This window comes from Syngnathus acus, chromosome 6 (genome assembly GCF_901709675.1).
Source record: "Syngnathus acus chromosome 6, fSynAcu1.2, whole genome shotgun sequence".
Lineage (NCBI taxonomy): Eukaryota > Metazoa > Chordata > Actinopteri > Syngnathiformes > Syngnathidae > Syngnathus > Syngnathus acus.
In genome coordinates this window covers 4,714,264-4,733,830 of record NC_051092.1, presented here as the reverse complement: position 1 = coordinate 4,733,830, position 19,567 = coordinate 4,714,264, and the positions used below count along the sequence as shown (strand labels likewise).

Below are 19,567 nucleotides of genomic sequence, written 5' to 3'. Positions count from 1 at the left end.
TTTTAGACCCGATGACATTGTGGTGTTGAGTTCTATTAAAAAAAAAAAAAAGCACGCAAAACCTCAATCTTCTCTTCACAGACTCACAAGCTGTGACTTGCTCACCACGCTAACTTGCTCCTTGCCAAAAACTGAGAGGTTAAGACTTGTGACTTCCTCCCACATGTGCAGGTTAAAGAACTGTGCTTTTTTTGTTTTTTCAGAAGGGGGGAGCCGACACTTGCCAAAATAAGAATTCTTTCCTCCCTCGCACACGTATCTGTCCTTGGCTCTCTTTCAGTATTTGAGATAACGCTGCCGTACGGTCTACTCACCCCCCTCCCCTACTCTTTACACACACACACAAACACACACACACACACACATAGATGTTATCTAAGCAGTTGCAGCCTAAGTGGTGCAGTAGTGACAGCCAAGACTGATGCTCGTATTTACTTTGTGTCCAAAACTTGCAGCAGAGTGCAATTACAACACGCCAGCCCTGTCAGTACGTTGTTGTTTTTTTTATTTTATTTTTTTGTTAACACCCCTGCTTAGGAGGATTGTCCCACTCACGTCTCACTGCAAGCAGTCATGTGACCCAAATGTGCTTTAGTTGCACAAAAAATATTCACCAAGCAGGAATACGTGCCATTTTTATATTTCGGCACTTGAGGCTTTGAGATTCTAGTTTTGTCTTTGGACCGGAGGAAAGAGAAAGCGATTGGCGCATATGACACACGCTTTTCACGCACCACATAAGCCGCCGCCACCGGTCGACGTAAATCCTCCCACTGGCACACCTGCTGAGTGCTGCACCCTCATCTCCAGACACACACAAAGTCATCGTCAGGCTGGCCTTTGCCCTGAGAGCCTGTGGCGATGGAGGCTGACAGAAACCCGCCCGCCCACATGAACGGATCCGGCGTGATTCACCGCGGGAGGAAACACTGAGCCTCCGTTCGGTGGGGTCGGCTTTTGTTCCATCGCAAATGTGTCGTCCGGTGTCAGTAGGGGTCGCTTGACCACGCTTTTATTGCCCACGCTAAGTTGATGAGAGTCGATGACATCATTGGCCTGACTCGCTTCACATTCAGTGGCTCATAAAAGGAATAAATGAAAAGATAGTGCCGGTTGACTTTGTGTTTAGCTGCTCCCCTTGTGGGCATTATGGTGAATTTCTTTTTGGCCCCAAAATGCTCTTTGTAAGCACAAATGAAACGAAAAATATGAACGTAATAAAAGTCTGACGCATGTTCTGAGCACTAAATAAAAACTGATAGGCGGCAATGAACGACTTGACCAAACGGGAGCGACTGTTTCATTGAGGCTTACCTAAATGAGTTTTGTCTCTCAACTAGAGGGGGGGGGGGGTCGGCGACATGCGAATCCGCAGACTGGAGGGCGTCGGCAGCCCACCCGCCGCTGTCCAAATTTCAGGAGGTTGTTAAGTGTGGGAGTGTGGCTGGGAACGAAATGACATCATTGAATTTCTTGCTAGTAGATTTTTGGGGTGTGCAGATAGCAGGATGAATCCGTGTTGGTTTTGGTCCCAGGTGAAGTTGAGCCGCCATGGTGTTTATTTGCTAGTCGGGGTTGCGGTGACTCAGCCGCCGAGTCCTCCAGCTGCCCGACGACACACTGCGTCATTTGTTCTCATTGTCGTCTGGGGTCGTGACATTGTTAACGATGCTTGAAAACTTTTAAGTGACTCGACCTTGTGTTATGGGCTGAAAGACCAAAAAAAAAAAAGCTCGAGTGTGGGAGGTGTTAGTCACTGATTAAATTCTGTAAATTCTGATGACATTTTCCCTAAAAGGCTCAGCCAGTTTCTTTAAATACATCCACTGTCCAAAGTGATGCCAAAGATGATTATATCAAAGAATTTAAAAAAATCACATAATTTATTTATTTTTAATTAAAAAAGAAATTATTTGTAACATAATTTTTTTTTAAATTTATTCAAGAATACCGTACGTCAATAAATACACACTATACAGGGTGTCAAAAATAATTCTTTAGTTTCAGGCACCAATCAGACGGACGTGAGCATAGATATATAAAACAAATTGGAGCCTGGACTTGGAAAATCTGGATTATTCAGAGCAGGTACCATCTTGACCCGGGAGTCCCGCAATAATCCCGCCCTTCCGCTTGATTTATTTTGATCGAGACTTTGGGTTAGTAGGGTTAAGACGATAGTTATGGTTCAAATGAGGGTTCCAAAGTAGGGATTGATGAAGTTCAGCCCGCAGATTTGTCATTTCATTTCCCCAAGGCCATCGCGATGATTTGCCACAGCACACAAGCGCATCACGCCACCCCGATTGCTGCTAACTTAAGCTCATGTCTTTCGAAAAAAGGTTCATTTCTATTTGAAATCGATTTTATTCATACAAATTTGTCACCGGCGGCCTTTTCCCGTCAACAAGGACTGCTGGAAATAGCTCAGTGTGTTTATATGCGCCGACCGCTTCTAAAAGTGGAGGGTGGGCTGCCTCCCGGTCAAATCACGAGCTCAAGGTGTGGTTAGTCTATTCTTAGTATAACGTAGCCTGTGTGGAGCCCTGACTGGGTCTTAATATGTGTGTGTGTGGGGGGGGGTGTAGAGTCTGCCAGACGGAGACAAGGCGATGCCTGTGTCCGCCCCCCCCCTACCTATTAATTCTCTCAGGGTGGGAGGGGGGGTCTTGAGGCTAGCCACAGCTAAATTGAGCTGTTTGTATATGCAGGCCCGGCGTGGACTCGTGCAAGATATGTGTTCATTGTGTGTGAATTTCAAGGCAGGTCTAGGTGTGTGTGGGGGGGGGGTCCAATATGTCTTTCGGGGTCCGGGAAATCCATTTAAATGATGATAATGGCCTCTAAAATGTTGACTGGCTCTCTGGGTATCGATGAGAGCGTCATGGTACTACTTTTGTCCGTAGGTCAATATTTACATGCATGATGGGCAGCAAATATTGCGAGCAGGTGTGATGCGAGGCAGCCAGCCTCCATCCTTGTAGTCGCCTCCACCCGCTGTGCACAACCAGCCGTGGGAGGAATTTTCATCGTTTTCAAAGCTTTCTTGGGTGGTCCTCGCCAAAAGCGTGCCCATTTGTATTTGTGTGTGTGCACCGGAGGGTGTATGCATTTATTAGGGACTTAAATTTTGTCCACGTGGCTTTGTGAGTGTTGTATTTTATTCCTCCGTGCCCGTCTAATTAGCCTTTGCAGCTGTTTAGGAGGGTGATAATCCAAAAATGGCAGCAAGTGGTCAGGATTTAACCGAGTGCAGCTGCAACCGGGTCCGTTGTGGTCCAATATTAAGACTAAAAATATCCAGTTTTTTTTACATTCATCTGCAAAGTTCACAAATCGAAACAACAAAAAACGGTTTGCTGTCGCTTCCACCGCGTCATTTCAGCGAAAGATCACGTCAGCGTTGTTGCTCACTACTTTCATTGAAAATGATACCGCGGGTTGCCAAACTGGCGTGCAGTGTGGTTGACACATACACACGCACACACACACACGCTCACCTCATCTAGCAGTAGCCTGCGGTGTGCTGATTTGACAGTTTGCCGAGGTTTAATTAGAAGAAGAAGAAGTCTGTACTTGTCCCATTGCTTCCATTTTGGTTCTTGCAGCGTTGAGCACTCCAAATTTTCCCAAAGGAGAAATTGAGTGAGAGCAGTTGCTAAGGAATATTTTCCAAAAGTGGGTTGACTTCAGTTTAAGTCTGCTTAATATATGTCATTGCAATAAATGAATGAGTCTCATTTGATGACCGCCATTGAATGTTTTCATGGCGTCTATTGGTGTCATCTCATCAGGTGCCCGTGGTAATGATACGGCCCTCCTCGCCCCCTCCCATCTGTTTCGAGCGTCATCCAGATGCGCTCCATGAGAGCAGATGATTTTTGCATTTCCAATAGGGCTTGGAAATGTCGTGTGTCGTCGAACCGGACAGAAACTAGACAAGCTTTTGGGCTGATTAGCGCACCCGGTTCTGATTGGTCACCGGGGGGCTCGCGCTACAGCGCACGAATGAACCAATGCTTAACTTTGCCGTAATACAGAAACAGGTCTCGCAAATAATGGCCGCTTTGTACGACTCCAATTATTGCCGGTGTTTTAAGGCGCTAAGATAAAGCCGGGGTGATAAAACACGCACAGCGTCGTGAGCGGACCTCCTCGCCCGCGCATCCCTCAAACAAGGCTTGCACAAAAGATGGCAAACGAGCAAACACGGCGCCGGCGGGCAGCTGTGCAGAAGGAGCGAGGACGAGTGTGCTGATAATGGCCGCTCTGTGCCGGGACCCGACGGGCGGCGCTTTTTACAAGCGGACCTTTTACTGTCTGCTAACTCAGCGCCAACAGATGTGTTTACACGGCACCTTTATTGCCGCTCATTGACGAGCTGTCAGCATGTGTGCGTGTGGAAACAATGGAAGGTTACAATCCTGAGACATGTGCGAGCCACTCTTGAGTTAGTCGTCGGAATCGGTCGTCAGTGTCGCTGATGATGTCATCGAAGGTGTGCGGAGGTGCTTGACCACTTCACAAAAGTTTATGTTTTGGATGGATGGATGGATTTTCTTCGCAACAGTAAACGCACACACACAAAAAAGTGTGAAGTAATTGCGCAATCGACACGTTGCAGCACTTAGTGGAGAATAAATATGACAAAGGATTTGATTGTTACTTGGACGCCATCTATTTCTAGCCTGCCAAGTATTTCAGCAAGAATGTTTCAAGAGGAAAATCACATTTGACCCACAAATGCTTTTGATACATGATAAGAAACACTTTCAGGATTGCGCCATCCGATTTTTTTCTTTTTTCTTAAATTTAGATTCGCGACTCTCAGTGGGCTGAAATGTGTGTGTGCGTGCCTGTGCGAGTGTGTGTTTGGACGTGGACAAGTACCAGAGGAGGGAGTTACGCATGGAGGAGGAGGAGGAGTGTGTTTTTTGGGAAGGATTTTTGGATATCAGTGTTTGCTCTGGCCCGCTTCCAAAGGACCCCTCGGCTTCTTTCTCTCAGCTGTTTATAATAAGAAATGGAAAAGAGCGAAAGTGACCCGAAAGAGACGCTAGAGCAGGGAAGGATGTCGTGTGCACAGGGGAGGGAGGGCGGTAGGCCGAGCTAGCCAAAAAGTGCTGTTGAAATAACGGGCTGACCGTCCTTGACTTGCCAGTGCCACAATGAGGACGAGGAGGAGGCAAGTAAATTGGAAGTCAACAGGGAAATGAAAACAAAGAATTGATGCGATCAGAAATACAGAAATGAAGGTGACATTAGCGAGGAAACATTTCATTTGAGGTCAATATCCAATTTATCCAAAACATGACATCTTTGAAATGTTACTGTTTTTCTGTAATGTCAATCTGCTCTTTGTAATGTTTTGAAATATTTTTCTCTCGGTTTGGGCAACAAATGGATAGAGATGAGTGAAAAGGAAAAAATCGAAATGAATCTTTTTCTTCCAAAGAAAAAAGCTGCAGTTCGATGCCACATTCATCTTGATCGTGTCCCGCTTTGGGTCGGCGGTGTTTTCATTCCAGGCGAGCTTGAACGCACCGCGCTCTTGAGCAATATGGGCTGCACCATGTACAAATAAATGGAGGGGGGGGGCATATCAACATGGAAATACCTTGAAGTCAAATCTGAAATTCTCAACTTTGTTTCTTATTCAACTTAAACTCAAAAACAAAGAAATTCAAGATGCTGTTCCAATACTTTTGGAGCGCACTGTCTCCTCTTTACAACAGTCTGCGATCTTCTGTTCAACACTTGTGCGTCATAAGTTGGCACTTTAGCGTCATCAAGCTAGCCTAGGTTGTAGTCACAAAAACTTACGAGCAACCAAGCCGCAAATTTTCACCGACACCCAAAGCCCAAAAAGGTCCGCACGTGTTTGATCGCGACAAATGTTGCCGAGGCGGCTGTGTAGTGACTTTACCGTCTCCGTCTGTTCTTTTTATGTCCGTCCTTGTCGAGGGCTGCTCGTGGGGAGCCACATGTGACAAGGCGAACGGGCCCAGATGTGGCGCCGCTGACGGATCAAAGTCACTTTGATAAAGTTTACACAACAAGCATCTTGAGGCACGAGACGCTTCGGCTAAAAGTTGCAAATGCAAAAAAAAGGGCCCCAAGTTTATTCCTCGCAGATGCGGTCGTTGCCATTTATTTGCTGATCTACAAAATCGTGATTGTGTCCCGAAACCCAGCTAGCTTAATCTGGTAAACATTTTTGAAATGCCAGAAACAAAAAAATGATTGTGACACATTTCATGTCATTCTCATGAACCCCCTCGTTTTTTTTGTGGTGAGGTGCAAGTTGGCAACAGGAAAAGCGATTTGGGAGATTAACGCGACAGGAAGGAAGCAGATACAAGACATACTTCCGGCGCTACGTCGTAAACATTTGCGCTGGGTTTTGATGTCTTCTTCTCGACGATAAGGATGGCCTTTCTGATTACCTCCGCGTCTTATCACTCCGTTGTGTAAGCGGCTCGTTCTGACAAAAAGGGCAAAACAAAGCATCTGATTTGTATGTCTTGACAAAAGGAAAACACATCTCTTGCTGCAGCATCCCTTCGAGGCGACATCTTCCACATTTTTAGCTGAGTAAAAATTCTATTTGGACTGCTCAAAGAATTGGGCTCATCTTATTTTGACCGCTGTCTGACAGCAGATGACTAAGGCGGATAAGGATGGTGTGTGTGTGTCGATTGTGTCAACATGCCTCCTTTCAATTTCGGTGCTCTGATGGTCTAAATTTCTTAACAAAGTAATTTCATTTTTAAGTACTGAGTGGTTCTTTGGCAAACCAAGAACGCTATTCATTGTAATTTACAATGTTTCATACTCTCCTGGTTGGAATGTTCAGCCTGATTTTCTTTTTTTGTTTCATCCAATTCTGATTTGAATGCAAAGTTTACCATTTCAGTTGTTTTGAGGACAAAACGGCACCATGTGACCCGCTTTGGAGCCCAGTCAGACTCGCCTCTTTCGCGCTAGATAAAAACTAGCGGAGCTTTGTGTCAGCAGTTTTCTAAGCGAGCCCGCAATGCACAATTTTTTAACTTTGCGTCAATCGTTACATAAAATATTTTCCTTCGAGCCGGATTTGAACCAGCGACCTAAGGATTCCAGCAGGGGCCTCTACAGTCCTCCGCTCTACCAACTGAGCTATCGAAGGCTTTGTGATGGGGAGAGCACTGTTTACCGTTTTAGCTTTTTTTGGCTCAAAGTTCAATTGACCCAGTTTAGAACCCGGCATGAGCTTTCTCTTTCCCACAACAGCATCTCAGCAGGAGCCACTCTAGTCTTTCGCTCTAACGACTTTTTTATTTATTTTTATTTTTTTACAGTACGTGATGATACACTACAGTCTGATTTCATCCTTCCAAACATTAATTGTCCAGCATATCCATCCATTTTCTTTAGTACTGCCTCATTTGAGTCACAGTAACAAAACAATTAACTATTAGTTAACCGGGTAATGATATTCATGAAGGGTAGTTCATGTGAAGTAAGTGTCGTCCCCTGGCCACGCCACGACTTCTCACAACGGTCACATGGGGGCATACTTGAACCGACAGTAAAACTCTTGTTGGCCTGATGCAAAACACACACACACACTCACACACACAAAGATGCACACACTTCTCCTCACTGAGGGCCACCAGCCGCGCCTCCCTTTGAAAATCCACAGTTGCCTTTCACGCTGCAAAACGGCCATATTATTTACAGACAGGTCTTCAGGAGGCGAAAAATAGAAAATTTGAAGATGTGATGGTTTACACACTTTAGGGAAGATTTCCTACAAGAGTGTGTGTCTGTGCAATTGTTTTGAAACATTTGCACTTGCTGATTTGAGAGGCTGTGCGCACACGCGTAACAATTTCTCTTGTTTATTTTTACTTCTTTTCTCAAAATGTATTGAAAAAAATGAAATAGAAAGTTGGGTGTCATTTGTTTACATAACCAAAATCTGACATTGGAACAGGGGTGTGTAGACTTTTGGTATTGACTGTATATCTTGGTTGACTAAATGTGGCAATGAACAATCAAATTTAAAGTCAGTTTCTGCCTTGTGGCTCATTTTCTAGTTTCAAAATCACTTTTTTATTTGATTGCAAGTTAAAAATACAAAAAATGAATGAAACGCAGATTCCTTTGCTTCACCAATCAATAAATGCTGATTCTCCAAAGCAGCTTTTTATCCGTCGTAATTCTCAGGCTCATTTTTTTGTTCTAAAGCCTCACCTCGGCAACCATTGCCCGCCTTCACCGGGGGGGCGGCAAAAATATTTGGGGATACGGAGTGAGAAACGAGGAAGTATTTAGAAGCAGATGGCAGTCTTCTCTCTCTCATCTCTTTTTGGTGACATCCACTGGGAATTGGAGAGGCCTTCGAGCATTCCTATAGAGGCCTCGGAAAGAGAAGCCAGTTCTGCAGTTGGCCGCCATCTGGGCCTGCTGAGCGCCTGGCCTGCAGCTGACAAGCGTGTTCATCTTCGCCATAGTGAAAAATTGATACCATCGGAGGTTAATTGAATCATTGTAATTGTAGCGGACGTCGTACATTTGCTGGCTCGGCTGTTGGACGTGTTTGTGTTGTGGGGAAGAGATTCTGTTTGCACAACAAGCAGCGGTTTGGCAGCGGGTAAACGATTGTCACAAAACGAGGCTTCGCAATGCTCTTTGTCACTCCCGCATGACCTTTACTTTCAAACAGAACGTCAGACAAACACACTAATATACCACAAAAGGAAATATGTTTTGTATTGACTTTCTTTTAGAGGAATTTTGTTGCGTTTTGATTAGTGCTTATTTTTTCCAAAAAGGATTTGTTTTTATTTTTTGTATTTAGTTAGATTTAGATTTATTTGTAGTACCAAAATATGTCTCACTTTGAATGCTCATGTATGATATTAATTGGCAAAAAACTATCGTTATTGCGAGTTTGTTTTACGACTAAAATGTTTGTTTTCATCGTATGCATGAAGCGCATCTGACGCTGACTTTTCGAGTTCACCTTTGTGCGTTTTTTTTTTTCTCCTCACTTTTTTGTCTCCCATTGTGGACAAATTTGGTGGCATTCTTGCCCAGCTGACGGCGTCTTAATGGGACATAGCATCTGTTGTGAAACAATAGGGAGGCAGCAAAGGATGATGGCAGGCTAGCATGTTGCCGTTGCCAATTTGCCCTTTTCCCATGGCTGGGGGGCTTTGTGCGCCGTCCATTGACGCTGCCAATTCCGAGGCGCGCTTGACTGCGATCTGCCTGTTGTTATTCGGCTTTGCGTGCAGCTTTTCAGCCATTGTGCGCACGTGTGTGGACAGTTTTAGAGAACCCCGCATCCCATTCACGGGGAAGCGGCCGTGCATCTGTCCTTCACTGAGTGTAATTGTTGCAGTGGTGCGCTCATGGTGCGCGCACGGTGCGCTGTGTTCCTAACGGCCAAGCCTCGCCATAAAAGAATATTGTCGATCGCCAACAAAGTGTGCTGTGAAAGAGCGACAGGTGTGCTCTGGGAAATTAGCCACTTTCACTTAATTGGGCTGGAAATTATTATTTAAACTCCTTAGTGTCTTTTTTTTCCAATTCCTATAAGTATATCAAGTTTGTGCTTAAAGTTTGTCAAAATTTAGTGCTCGTAACTTAAAAAATAAATAAACAGCGCGATCAGCTTATATCTTGAAAGACAATCATTTTCCATATTTGTCGTTGCTGCTTGCAATTTCACTAATGTAGTAGATTTTGCTGCGCCGGTGTACCTAATAAAGTGGCCAGGTCTCACACACTCCATTTTCAACCTTTCCATGACATACAAAAGGCCAAATTATCATCAATCCCGGACAGTATGCACCACTCAGTGTTGCCAAAGAGTGTTTTGGTCCCTGCAAAGCCCACACACTGTGGGACATGGGTCACTTTGAACCCCTACGATGCCATTTGCCTGGTAGACGTGGCCGTTTCATGTCTGTCCGGTATTGTGCACACAGTGTGTCACGCCCGTCGGGGTACAGTGGCATTTTTGTGACCGCATTGACGGCTGAATGCGCAGTGTGGACGCCCCAAAACACACACAGACGCTTAAGTCCTCATCAAAGCTGCCCTTACCGCCTCCTCGGCCATCTATGTACAATTTTGTGTGTGTGTGTGCGCACATGCGGCCCTTTCCCGCTGTGTAATTGCGGGCTGCCCATCAGCCCATTGGCTGCGCGCTGCATGGCGACTCAAAGATGTTGCTAATCCCCCAGCATAAAGCCGCAGGTCAAGCAGCCAGCGGCGGTTGAATTCAACTCCGGGACGGCGGCCACAAATTAGGACAGGGCGACAAGACGCCCGCAGCATTCTGGGTATTGTTGCGAGCTGCCAACTGGTCTCAAAAGGCCCCCGTGAGAAGAAGCAGCCGGGGGAGAGGCGGAGATTGATGGCAGCCCGGTGACCTGTGCGCTCCCTGATAAATTCATATCAGCGAGAGACGCTTGACACTAAGGCCCCTGGTTTCGTAGACATTTGCACTCAGCTTCCTTCTCGTGCCGGGGTCAGTCTAGTTTACCGTGTTTGGGAATTTAACAGATGGCACTGCGCCATTTTGGGTGTTTTGGCGCATCGATGACTTCTTTGACACATCCCCAGCGCACCTGACAATAAATCTTAGACCAGCTAAAAGCAGGTCTAAATTGTGGCGCATTTGGTAGATTAGATCAAAGTGCAGGCAGTCAGATTCCGCACTCTCTTTTTTTAATGAAATATTTCAAAAGGGTCAGTGGACTGGCGTGGTTTTCCTCGAGATTTTGGTGATAAGTCAACAAGGTTAAAAACAAGACGCCGGCAGTAAGGACGAAGCTGTTCAGTTTTGTGCTGTCTGATGAATGATGACCCTTTGTGGAGTATCTCATAAAGGCTGCCGCGCCGCCCCTTTTCATAAGAGCTGGCCCGCAAAAGTGAGGCGTGAATAGCGTTAGTGCAAGTCAGTGCACCCATAGCTGTGTGGCCAGGCCTGAAACGCCACCTGCGAGGCCTCCACCCCAACTTGTATCAGGCGAGATGATCGAGGGAGCCAGAAGAAGACGGGTGGAGAAGAAGGAGGCGCCGATGGATGGCTGGATGGATAGACGAGATAAAAACCCAGGCGGCGAATGCCCAACAGAAGCCTTACATCCCCGTGCGAGGCAGGAAGTGAAGGGGAACAGGTTTTCCTCCGAGGGGCTGAAAGGGCTCCGGACAAAAGGAAGAATGGAGGCGGTCAGGACTGGCACTGGGCCGGAGTAAGATCTCATTCCTCAAGTGTCATGGCGCTATCTGTCGCCACAATGGCCCCCCTGCTTTCCTGCAGAGTCCGCGTATGCTCGTCCGGTCGGGTTATGAGCTTTTGATGAGTACAGTATGCGCCGGACTCCAAAGGATCCCCAGGAGCTTGTTCGCTGGGCTGACTAACGTTGAGGCCGGATGACAATCACGTAGGTGGCATCTCAGGAGCGTCAGGATTCCGGAAATAAGAGCCCAAGCCCCCGATTGATCAATATATTGATTGTAAAGTTCCTGTACAACTTTTCCCCTCACTGCTGTGAAGGCGTTCGACCATCTCACAGCTTCATTGTGGAATTCTCATCTGTGGGAATTCAAAAGCTCATTGTGTCTCCGGCACGCCATATGTTGTCGCTGGCATATCGGTGGCCATTTTGTGTATGAGGGACGTTTGGGTGGGGTGGGAGGGGGTCAACCGCACAGGAAAACAAAGAGGAATCGGAGACAGCTGGCATGTTGGATGTTGTTTAAGTGGCGGCTCACGTGTCACCATTGATGTTGTTAAAGAAGCCTTTGTCAAATTTGGTTGCAGAAAGTAAAACAGATCCTGTGTCAGGTTTTACGGAAAGCGACCACAGGTGCCATTACACTTCAGTTAACAAAAATGACAACACTGTAAAGAAGCTGCTGTAGGCCACAACTCACACTCACAAGCTCACATGGAGACGAACCAACCAGCTCATTAGGCCACACCCCTTTACAGCACACACCAATACTACAGAACTTAATTAAAATACTAATTTATTGTTTTATTCAGTACGATGTTATTTTTCAATATTAAAATCACCCAAAAAATGTAGTTTTTTTTTTTCAGCTCGTAAGTTAAGGTACAACTAGTGTAATTGGACCTTGACTTACGAGCCAGAAAAAAAACGAATTTCTTTCCTTTGTTGTCTCGGAGATTCCTCCAGCAAAGATCATGTGCCTTAACTTTGGCCGCCAAATCACCCGCGTGACCTTTAAACCTTCTCAAGTGGAGAAACAGAGCATTCCATTGAGAGGACGCTGCTCGCTTCACGCGCTTCTAATTGGCACAAATGTTCATCTTACTTGAAGGAGTCACTCATTTGAAGCACCTCTAAACTTTCCTCTAAGTTTTCCAAAATTTAAATTCAACAAAGTCAAGTTACAACTCCAAAATATTGAGGCCAACTCGACACTTTATTAGGTACACCTTGACTATCTGGTTATATTTAGTGCATGGAGACTCTGAGACCTCTTCCTAATATTTTGGTGATTTGGCAACAAAATTAGAAACCACTTTGCAACCCAAAAATAGTTTTTAAACATCCGATAATTTAAATAAATAAATAACGGCCATCTCTGTGTATGACGCTATCTTCTCGAGAGCAAAATGAATTAGATGAGGAGAAAGTGGGAGGAACTCCCTCCCTCCCTTCCTCCTCCTTCCACGCCAAAGTAGAGATGCAAAAATAAAGAAGACATAAAGGAAGATATTTTGTAAAGCAGCCACAAGTTGCCTGTCATGCCGCCTCCTGCGTGGACGAAGCCGCCCGCAGGCCCCTTTTGTCCGACGCCGGCATGAATACAAAGTGGATGTAAGGGGGAGAAAAGGGAAAATTGGTATTGTCGTGGCCAGTCTGAAAATGGAAAGAGAGGCGAAATTACGTGGAAGCTGCACGTGTGCAAATCTGTTTTATTTTATTTTTAAACTACATTTTTTATTATTATAATAATTTAACTAAAAACAAGCAATAGTTATAAAATAATGTGTATGATTAAATGCAATACATTTTGTCATCTCAGAAGCTCAACAGCATTACACCGTCTTATAAATGTTGCGCATTATTACGGGAACTTAAATAATAGAGACCGGCAATAAAATTACTGATAAAAATACAGAATATCAAAATAAATTTTCTATTACTTGTTTAATCGTGTATGGTTTATCTTAATGATATAAATTGCTACTACTGTTAATATAATAAAAAATAATAAAATAAATTGTACTACTACTGTTAAAAAAATTATAATAAATGATGATAAAATAAATTGTATACAAGCGCTCAAGTTTTATTGAAGCTTTTTTTCGTAGGGGCCCTTCTCAAAATGAGTGTTGATTTATCCAAGATAGACACACTTCTCTCATTTGTTCGAGCATTCGATCACGTGGTGCCTTGTGTGCGCTTATGTGCGTGCGTGTGTGTGTATGTGTGTGTGTGCATGTGCACGTGTCTCACCTCAGGCTCCAAATCCCAATCAAGCAAACATTTATAGTCCGCTAAAACCTCGGTTAAATGTAACATTTCAACTTTATGACTTTTGTAAACACACAATTTCAGCCCTTGTATTTCAAGCTTAAATTTTGAAAGAAGACCCCCCCCCCCTCCAAAAAAAAAAAAAAAAGGATGACACTAACTAACTAGACGGATGCAAAAGTACAGACAGATTAATCTTAGCCCAACTGAAAGTGTCCAATGGTGTCTGGTCGGCACATTGAAAACAAACACCGGGCTAAATTTAGCATCCCATTCATCACGCCGGGGCTTTCCAAAAAAGAAGGTGTGGGTGTAAAAGGGGGGTCAGGGAGCTTTAACTCTGTGACAAAGCCTCATTTGCAGGTCAATGCGATGGCACACTCGCCTCTCGTCTCCGCGCAGCTCGCCTTTGTTGCCGCTCGCCTGCGCCCATGCCAGATGGTCATGGAAAATGCTAATTCTCTGGCCCCGTTTGCCTCCTTTCTGCATTTAATTGCACAGGGCCTCGCTAATTGTGTGCTGCCGTCGGGTGGAGGAGGATGTGACTCAAAGTTTTTTTGCTCGAAAATGACAGTTGTTTTTTTTTATGCCGCACGGGTTGGATTGGCTTTGGTTGCTGACTTGCAAACCTTCATGAAGGGAATAAACATGACAGATGGATCCGATTTTATGCTCACAATCCTGCTAGAATGGAAACCAGTTACAAGTGTATTGCTCTCTTCATTGTTGTTTAATAATATGAATTGAATATTACATCATCGTTTGACAAAAGTCTACACACCCCTGTTCAAATGCCCGGTTTTTGTATTTGCAACATAAATTAATTCCAAAGAATTTCTACCAGTAATGTAACCTGTAACCTGTACAACTTAGCTGAAAATAAATATTTAGAGAGAGGAGTAGTGAAAATAAATGGCAGAAATAATGTGGTTGCAAAAGTGTGCACACCCTCTCAAAACTGTTCACAATCACGTTAATGGCCCACAAGAACAGCGGAACTTTATTTGGAGTCAATGCCACGGATGGAAACGCTCTTGTGCTTGTGACTCCCTAAACGATCCCATTGAAGGAATGTCGCGACGCGGTAACACATCCAAAGGCGAGATGTCGGCGTTGCGTTCAAAGGTCGTACGGGACACGGCGAGGGTCTCATAAGCGCGTTCCCCCCCAGCGCCACATCGGCAGCTGCTTGTGTCATTATATTCCATTGAAGGCTTGTTAGTGAGGCCGAGACAAGAACTGCCATCTCCTCCCTTTGTGGCCATCAAAGTGGTCCAAATTGAGTCATAACAGCCACTTCCTGGACAGAGAGAGCCCATATTAAGATGGATGAAAAATTGGATGGATGGATGGATGGATGGATGGATGGATGGATGGATGGATGGATGGATGGATGGATGGATGGATGGATGGATGGATGGATGGATGGATGGATGGATGGATGGATGGATGGATGGATGGATGGCATCTTTACCATTGTGCTTTATGGGGTTGCACAGCTGAAGAGAGAAAAAGTGTAAGGTGACCCCCTTTAACCCCAAGGGGGAGGCACCCCAGCCCCCCAAATGTGTCCCGTCTCCAGCACAGAGGGGACTTCATTAAAGTAACACATGAACAGCTGTTGTCTTTAACATGTAAACTATTGAGATTTTAAAAGTCCACTCAATGACCCCCGCGGCTCCCCGCGGGCATATGGGCGTTAATTAGCTGGATATAGCCATAGATTAATTATAATATTTTTTTCGGCCATTGGTATCAATGGAGCGGGTGGACAAAGTGTCTTTTGTTCTCTGATGCGGGACATTCTGCGGCTGACTGAATGGGTCTTGGCTATGTCTACATGGATTTGCCATATGGCAACAAAAAGCAAAGAAAGAAGCCCGAGAGCGCTTTGTGTTGGAAATCAGAACAAGCCCCGGCGGCTTATGGCTGCATAGAGCCGACAAAGTCACTCTTGCCATCAAAAGTCTCCGTTTTGATCATGTCACACAGTCAAAGCCATTGGAGCAATGCTATGGATGATTACCATAATGCCACTGGGCATGCGTGGACGCAAATATGTCAATAAACGCCACTTAAAGGAAGATGCCGTGTCGACTCCGAGGCCCGACGCGATCCTCTCTGGGATGCGTCAGAATTACAAAAAAATCAAATCCCCATAAAAAACAAATGAAATTAAAAAAAAAAATATCCTTAAAGCAAATTGTCAACATTGTAAACTAGCCTGGCAATGTTTTAATTACCATTCTTAACTGTCATACAAAAAAAAAGATACAATTTACAAACAATAAACGTTTTAACATTTTGTCATACATATGTAACAAGATGTTCATCTTTTGCATTGTAAGAAATAGTTACTATTTGACATAATGCTACGTACATCCCATTTCTATTATAGTTTGGATACAAAAGTGACCACAATCAAATCAGTAGGTCGAAAAGCGGCCACGGTTATCCAAAAAAACGATCAATTTGATCACTCTCGTTGCTGATTGATGCGTCACGCGCTCGCTGCGCATTTGGCTTCTTTCATTTTAGTGTAAACTTACAAGTATGACCTGTTGAATGCTACGTGTCAATAGAAGAGGCCAAATACAAAGACTTGAGTTTTTTTTCTCTTTCCAGCTCTGGCAGGTGGCCTCCACGCCCGGTGTATCCACAGCGGAGTAAACAGCGTGCGTGTGTGTGTGAGTGGGTCTTTTGGGGGCTTGTTGAGTGCGGCTGCATGTGGGGGAGTCTCGATTGCGGACAATGCGGGGATCCTAAGGCAGCTGCTGCTTCTATAGAGGGCCAAAGGGCCTTTAAATCCCAGCCTATATCCCACAGCTGCCATGCTGCCCAAAAGTCTCAATACAACCCCCCCCCCCGTAAAAAAAAAAAAAAAAACACCCACCCCCACTCTCACAAGGTATATCAAGGCTGCACCTGAGCCTTTAGCAATCCAGAAAAGAAAGAAAAGCAATACAAAATTTGACTTTAAAAAAACATTTTATTCTCATCTTTTTTTTTTTTTTTGCTCATGAGGGAACTTGCATGGAGAACAAACATTTTTTTTTAAATGGCTCAGACAAAGACGACTAGTGTACGCTACAAACTACATGATTGCAAATACACCACCAATACAAAAATAAGGAACTAAAATAAACATAGGCCATATGGCTGAATCAAGAATTCACTTAACACGTACAAAAGAAACATAAATAAATTATAAATTAAAATAGACTTAAAAATATACATTTACTGGAGAAAATAAAACCCAACGACACATTAACCATTAATAGGCGGTTGTTTCTATAAAGCTGTACACTTTTGGCCAGTGTAGACAATTTAAAGTCTTTTTTTTTTTCTTAAGGATTGCACAGATGTTAAAACACTGTTAACACTGTCGAGTGGCAGCAACAATGAATGCTACATTTGTACTGGATAGAAAAAAGAAAAAATCACGCTCCATCGTCCCCACCCCGAGAGCCCGACCGGTTCAGTCCTGAAAGGCCGGCAATGGGTGTCCGGCCAGCGCTGATCCACGGGACCGGGGGGGAGCCGGCGATAGTCCATTCTTCCCCTCCTCCTTTTTTCTTCTTTCCTTCCTCCATCAAACATGCCCACACAAGCAGTAGTAGTGCAAAAAAATCCACCTGAGGAGAAAAAAAAAATTACAAATTGAGTTTTCCTCGTAGAACAAAATGGAGAAAAACAACAAGCAATAGACCCGAGCGTCTTCCTCGCCAGGATGCAAGATCAGCAAAGGGGCGGTACTCTTTTTTCCCGCCACAGCGTGTGACGTCGTTCCCCTCCCCCACTCCGCCCTACTATTGCTCCCCCCCCTTACCTCCTTTTCACAATCACCCCTCCCCCATCCACTTCGGGTTTTTTTTGACGTGTTAAATCCTTTCAAAATAAGGTGAGCAAAACAAAATATAACGGAATAGCCTCAACAAATAACCGTAACATTTCCCGTAACAGTAAATGTTTAAATAACAGGATGGAATCAATCCGATTATGCTCAAATACAGCAATATTGAAAAGCCTTAACGACTCTTATAAATAAAAATAATTTATAAAATACAAGAAACTGACTGCCGCTTTAAAATGTGTTGTTTAAAATGTTTACATTTTTTAAATAGAAATGGTTCCCCAGATTAACCAGGCAAAGATCAAATTAAAAAGACCAATTATGACTCATCATATAGTAAACATCATGAAATATGGATTTATATCAAGTAAAGAGCGACGATCTTCAAAATAAAGCCAAAATAGCTCCAATTAAATATCCCAAACATGTTTTTTTAACAACTAAAATGGCCGAATGAAATCATCACAACACAATCCAGCCTGGTAAACTATCTTTGTAACTGAACCTTGAAGAAGAAAAAGACCACGCGCAAAAGCTTTACGTGGGCTATAATAATAAAGACACATCTAATTGAATTCAAGTACTTAATAGGCATTGCAATGAGTTGTAAAAATGTACCTTCAGCGGATCCTCTTCCTGGGGGTTTGCTCCATGGGAATGGGAGACTTGGCGTGATGGCTCACCTCCACACACTTTCTCTCCGCGGCCCTTCTTCGCTTCACGAAGAAATCTAAACGCAACAAGGCAGAAAATTGGCGTTGACGCTCTTTTGCACGGAATTTTCCATCGTGGCATTCAGCGTGGATGCTGGGCGACTCAACCTACCTGTGATGTGCGTGTTATCCGCGGGGGCCGTCGGCCTCTTCCGTCCGCCACAAGGGGCCATTCTGTGGGCCAGCCTCCGGGAGTTGAGCTTGTCTGCGCGGTTCTCCTGGTTGAGCTCCACCGACGCGCCGTCGCTACCCTCGGGTGCGGCCAGACGTTCCAGTGCGTCCGGGTGCAGCTTGACGGGCGTAGCGGGCACGTCGAGCTGCACTGACGAGCTTTGATAGAACGCCGGGGCGCTGTCCGAAGAGACCTCCACCCACTCGTAGTCTCCATCCAGTGGGGTGTTGGCCTCAAAATTAAAGTTCCACCGCTGCCGGTCGCGCTCGGAAATCTCCCGCAGTTTGACGCTCATCTCCCGGCTTAGCTCGTCGTGGTCCACCGGTCCGAAGAGGTTCCGACATACGCCGGTGCGCTTGTGGAAGGGGAAGGTCCTCCTGGCCACCAGCCTCTCCATGGCGATGCTCGATAACTGGGCGTGAGACATGTCCCCCATAGGACAGGGGAAAAAACGGACTGATTTGGGAAAAACAACAACAACAACAAAGTGATGAGTGCGTCTTCCTCGTGTGCGTGTCCCACGCTGCGCAGTTACGTTTAAATGTACCGTACTAGTAAAAGTCAGAGTATATAACCTCCAGTCAAGCCGTCAGTCAGCAGACACCTCGGACGACTTCGTGATTGGCTGCGACAAGTCCAACCCCCACTCCCTCCAAAACACACACACGCGCACACACACGTACACACAACCCCCACTCCGAGTTGGCCGCGTCTTTACGCGCTGCTTCCACGCAGTGTTTCACAATCTTCACCGAACCGAGGCACACCATTGACATAAAAAGAAAATCGCATAAATCACAGAAAGCGAACACACGTTAGTTGTTAGTGGAAGCGCATTAATTTTTTTTACTTGTCACTAGTTACTGGCACAACTAAAGATCACCTATATGTTATTAGGTTAGTAAATTCCGGGAATTTGCAGCTTGGAAACCCTCCATGGAAATTGACAGGAATAAACCAGAAGTAGAACGCTGTAGGTCGGAACTTAAATGAAGCTAGTGGTGACAACATATTTTAGCATAATCCTAACAAAAATAACCAAAAGACATTTTTACAGTCAATAATTCTCTTTGGGACCAATTAGTAAGTGAAATTGGATCCGAGACACGATTGATGAGTTAACAAAGCTGCTCTCACTACACATATTATTATAAAAATAGACACTTGTACATGTGTTAAAAAAATAGTACAGATCAAATTTATTTAACTACTGGCACTGTAACCAAGATTTTTTTGTGCTTTATTACTTTACACCACCGCTGACAGAGTGCCACAACTTCATTTTCTTTATTTTCTAGTTACGATTTACTCTTACACA

The 19,567-nt window shown here is 44.7% G+C and overlaps 1 protein-coding gene, 1 long non-coding RNA gene and 1 other non-coding gene across 3 annotated transcripts in view; 1 reads left to right on the top strand and 2 right to left on the bottom strand.

Moving 5' to 3' along the window:
• Positions 1-16,697, top strand: part of LOC119124946 — a 42,787-nt gene extending 26,090 nt beyond the window's left edge. The window contains exon 3 of the long non-coding RNA XR_005098373.1: positions 16,137-16,697. This is a non-coding gene — a long non-coding RNA (uncharacterized LOC119124946). The remainder of the gene's footprint in view (positions 1-16,136) is intronic.
• trnay-gua lies at positions 7,082-7,168 on the bottom strand. Its single transcript is given in 2 exon segments — positions 7,082-7,117; positions 7,132-7,168. It is a non-coding gene; the product is annotated as a tRNA-Tyr (tRNA).
• Positions 16,698-16,757: 60 nt separating the features above from the next.
• On the bottom strand, positions 16,758-18,814 carry cdkn1cb (cyclin-dependent kinase inhibitor 1Cb). The gene is made up of 3 exons (XM_037255326.1): positions 18,190-18,814; positions 17,983-18,094; positions 16,758-17,146 (listed from the first exon to the last, which is right to left on the bottom strand). The coding sequence occupies exons 1-2, from the start codon at positions 18,683-18,685 to the stop codon at positions 17,985-17,987; spliced, it is 606 nt and encodes a 201-aa protein (XP_037111221.1). The 5' UTR covers positions 18,686-18,814; the 3' UTR covers positions 16,758-17,146; positions 17,983-17,984.
• Positions 18,815-19,567: the final 753 nt, after the last annotated feature.